This window comes from Chinchilla lanigera, unplaced genomic scaffold (assembly GCF_000276665.1).
Source record: "Chinchilla lanigera isolate Chin_1 unplaced genomic scaffold, ChiLan1.0 scaffold00071, whole genome shotgun sequence".
In the NCBI taxonomy this organism is placed as follows: domain Eukaryota; kingdom Metazoa; phylum Chordata; class Mammalia; order Rodentia; family Chinchillidae; genus Chinchilla; species Chinchilla lanigera.
The window spans coordinates 2,328,900-2,331,715 of record NW_004955472.1 but is presented as its reverse complement, the minus strand read 5'-3'; the positions used below and the strand labels follow the sequence as shown (position 1 = coordinate 2,331,715).

At 45.6% G+C, this 2,816-nt stretch overlaps 1 protein-coding gene across 1 annotated transcript in view; it reads left to right on the top strand.

Moving 5' to 3' along the window:
• Positions 1–2,816, top strand: part of Nfx1 (nuclear transcription factor, X-box binding 1) — a gene marked incomplete in the record, with an annotated part of 64,637 nt that overhangs the window by 39,882 nt on the left and 21,939 nt on the right. Inside the window, 1 exon segment of the mRNA XM_013522951.1 lies at positions 1,453–1,483. Coding sequence (XP_013378405.1) covers positions 1,453–1,483 — 31 coding nt within the window.

The following is a 2,816-nucleotide window of genomic DNA, read 5'->3' as shown; positions in this document are numbered from 1 at the left end:
TACAAGTGTGCTCCACCACACTTGGCAACAAACTCATTTTAAAATTCAAATAAATATTTATTTTCTAGTCAAGAACCTTCACTTTCTTAGACCTTTTTACATTTGTTGTCAACTCTAAGAGCTGCTTTTTAACATCAGGGTCATTTTTAGTAATTAAGAGTGAGTTTGTTAAGCCGGACGTGGTGGCACACGCCTGTAATCCCAGCACTTGGGGGACTGGGGTGGGACGATCTTTGGGAATTCGAGACCAGCCTGGGCTACAAAGTGAGCTCGAGGCCAGCCTGAACTGCATAGTGAGAGCTTGTCTCAAAAAGACAAAAAAAGAGTGAGTTGTATTATTTTGCTAGTTTCCGAGCACGTGGCAGCCTGTGAGTGACGTCACATTCAGATGCGGATGCTAGGCCGCCACCCGGCTCGCTCTGCGCCGAGTGGCTGGCTTGCTCCCACACAGCAGCCTTGCCGTGCAGAGCGAGGCTGTGCCCTGTCTCATTTGCTGTGGGTACACAGTGTCGGGATGCGTTTAGTGTGCACAGAGGCCTGCGCATACAGTGGCACCAGACCAGTACTTCTGATGTCGCAGCACTGGGGTTCGAACCCGGAAAGCACTGAGCTGTACCCCAGCTCCCCTCCCTATTTTCTTTGAGTCAGCGTCTCACTACATTGCCTGGGCTGGTTTTAAACGTGGAGCCCTCTTGCATCAGCCTCCTGAGTAGCTGATCTAGGTGCGTGCCACCACACCTGCCTTAACCTATTCAATGTTTCATTTTTGGGGGTGGGTACTAGGAACTGAACCCAGGGGCTTCACACTGAGCTATATCCCGAGCCCTTTTTATTTAATTTGTTTGTTTGTTGAGACAGGGTCTTGCTAAATTGCCCAGGTTGGGTTTGACTTTGCAGTCACCCTGTCTCAACCTCCCAGAGTGCTGGGGTGACAGGCATGTGTTACAGTGCCTGACTTATCTTCAGTTTTTCCATCTGCTTTTTTTTTGTTTTGTTTTTTCTTTTTGAGACGGTCTCGCTATGCAGTTCAGGCTGGCCTTGAGCTCACTCCGTAGCTCAGGTTGGCCTCGAACTCACAACGATCCTCCTGCCTCAGCCTCCTGAGTGCTGGGATTACAGGCTCCATCTGCTTTTGATGGCTGTCTCTGTCTGCATCTGGTCAGGTGATTACTTCTCTGTGCTTTGCACGCCCTTAGCAGCCCTTCTTTCCATTCAGACTTCGTACTGCCTCTGTCTCTGCAGTTGGAGGCCAGAGTGCAAAGACTGTTACAGCTGTACTTCTGTGAAAATTCAGTGACCCTGGGGCTCTGTTGTGAGTAAAGCACGCTGATATACTCTGGCCAGCTCCAGGCAGGCGAACTTGATGAATAAATGTCTCTGTTACATTCAGCATTACCCTATAAGGGTGTGTTTCTGTCATTCCTGAAATAGTTACTGTTTCTTTTTCCATAGGAGCTTCCGTGTACCAGTCTCAGAAGTGAAGGTAAGACCTGGAAGGGAATGAATAAATTTTCTAGGACGAAGATAATGTTCTAAAGCTTCATAGACAAGCGCCTGCCTGGCAAGCGCGAGGTCCTGAGTACGATTCGCGGTACCCCAAAAAATAAATAAATAAAGCTTAATAGAGGATTGAGTTATGTCTTTTCGCAAAATTTAGCAAAGATACAGTTAAAATTTGTGCATTACACTGTCTAATTTTTACCTCAAAAGGGAAAAAATTATGCTCGTGTCTGTAATCCCTGCACTTGGGAGGAAGAAGCAGAAGGGTCCCAACCTGGGCTGTGTAAGCAAGTTCAAGGCCAATACCCTGTCCCAAAAAAAGGAAAAAATTATAAATTGAATTCTAGTTAATCGGTTGCTAAAGAGTTGGGACTAAGTGTACTCATGTCTACAGCTTACCTTAAAACACATTTAAAAAACAAATTCATAGCAAGTAGGAAAATTGATATATATATGAAAAAAGTAAGCGTGTGAGTAATAGAATCTTGGTGGTAGGTATACAGGTGTTCACTGTCAACATGTTTCTTTTTAATATGTTTGAAATTTTCATAGTAGAATTTGGTTGGGGCAAATAATACCTTATAACTTTTTACACAGCGACTTTGATACTTGATCCCCTTAAGTCTTGTTGTTTTGTTTTGTTTCATTTTGTTTTGTTTTTTTTTGGGACAGGGTCTCACTTTGAAGTTCAGGCTGGCCTGAATTCTGTATGTAGCCCAGGCTGGCCTCAAACTGGCAGTGATCCTCCTGCCTCAGCCTCCCAAGTGCTGGGATGACAGGCATGCACCACCACACCCAGCTGCCCTTAAGTCTTGTAGGACTGCTAGATACCTGTGTTTAGAGGGGTTTGGTTTTGTTTGGTTTCATTTGGTTTGGTTTTTTACAGTACTGGGGATGAACCCAGGACCTTGCGCATGCTAGGCAAGCACTCTGCCACTGAGCTGCAGTGCCAGCCCCCTAGCAGCCTTCTTAACCTTGAGGCCTGGCGCTTCCTTAGTTGCAGGTCCTTATTTCACACTCTGCTCTGCCTCTGCCGCTGTCTTGGTAACCATCACATTGTCTGTTTAAGCCTTCACACTGAGCTACATCTTCAACCCTTTTTGTATGTTTTATTTTGAAACAGGATCTTACTAAATTGCCCCACTGGGCTCAAATTTGACACCTGTCTGCCTCAGCTTCCCAGAATGCTGGGGTTACAGACATGTGCCGCCACACATGGCACTTTTTAAAACTTGATGATGAAAAGTACGATTAAGTGTGAAAGACCCTCACAGTGAGCCCCAAACCTACCACCTTGCATCAGTTGTCAGCATTTT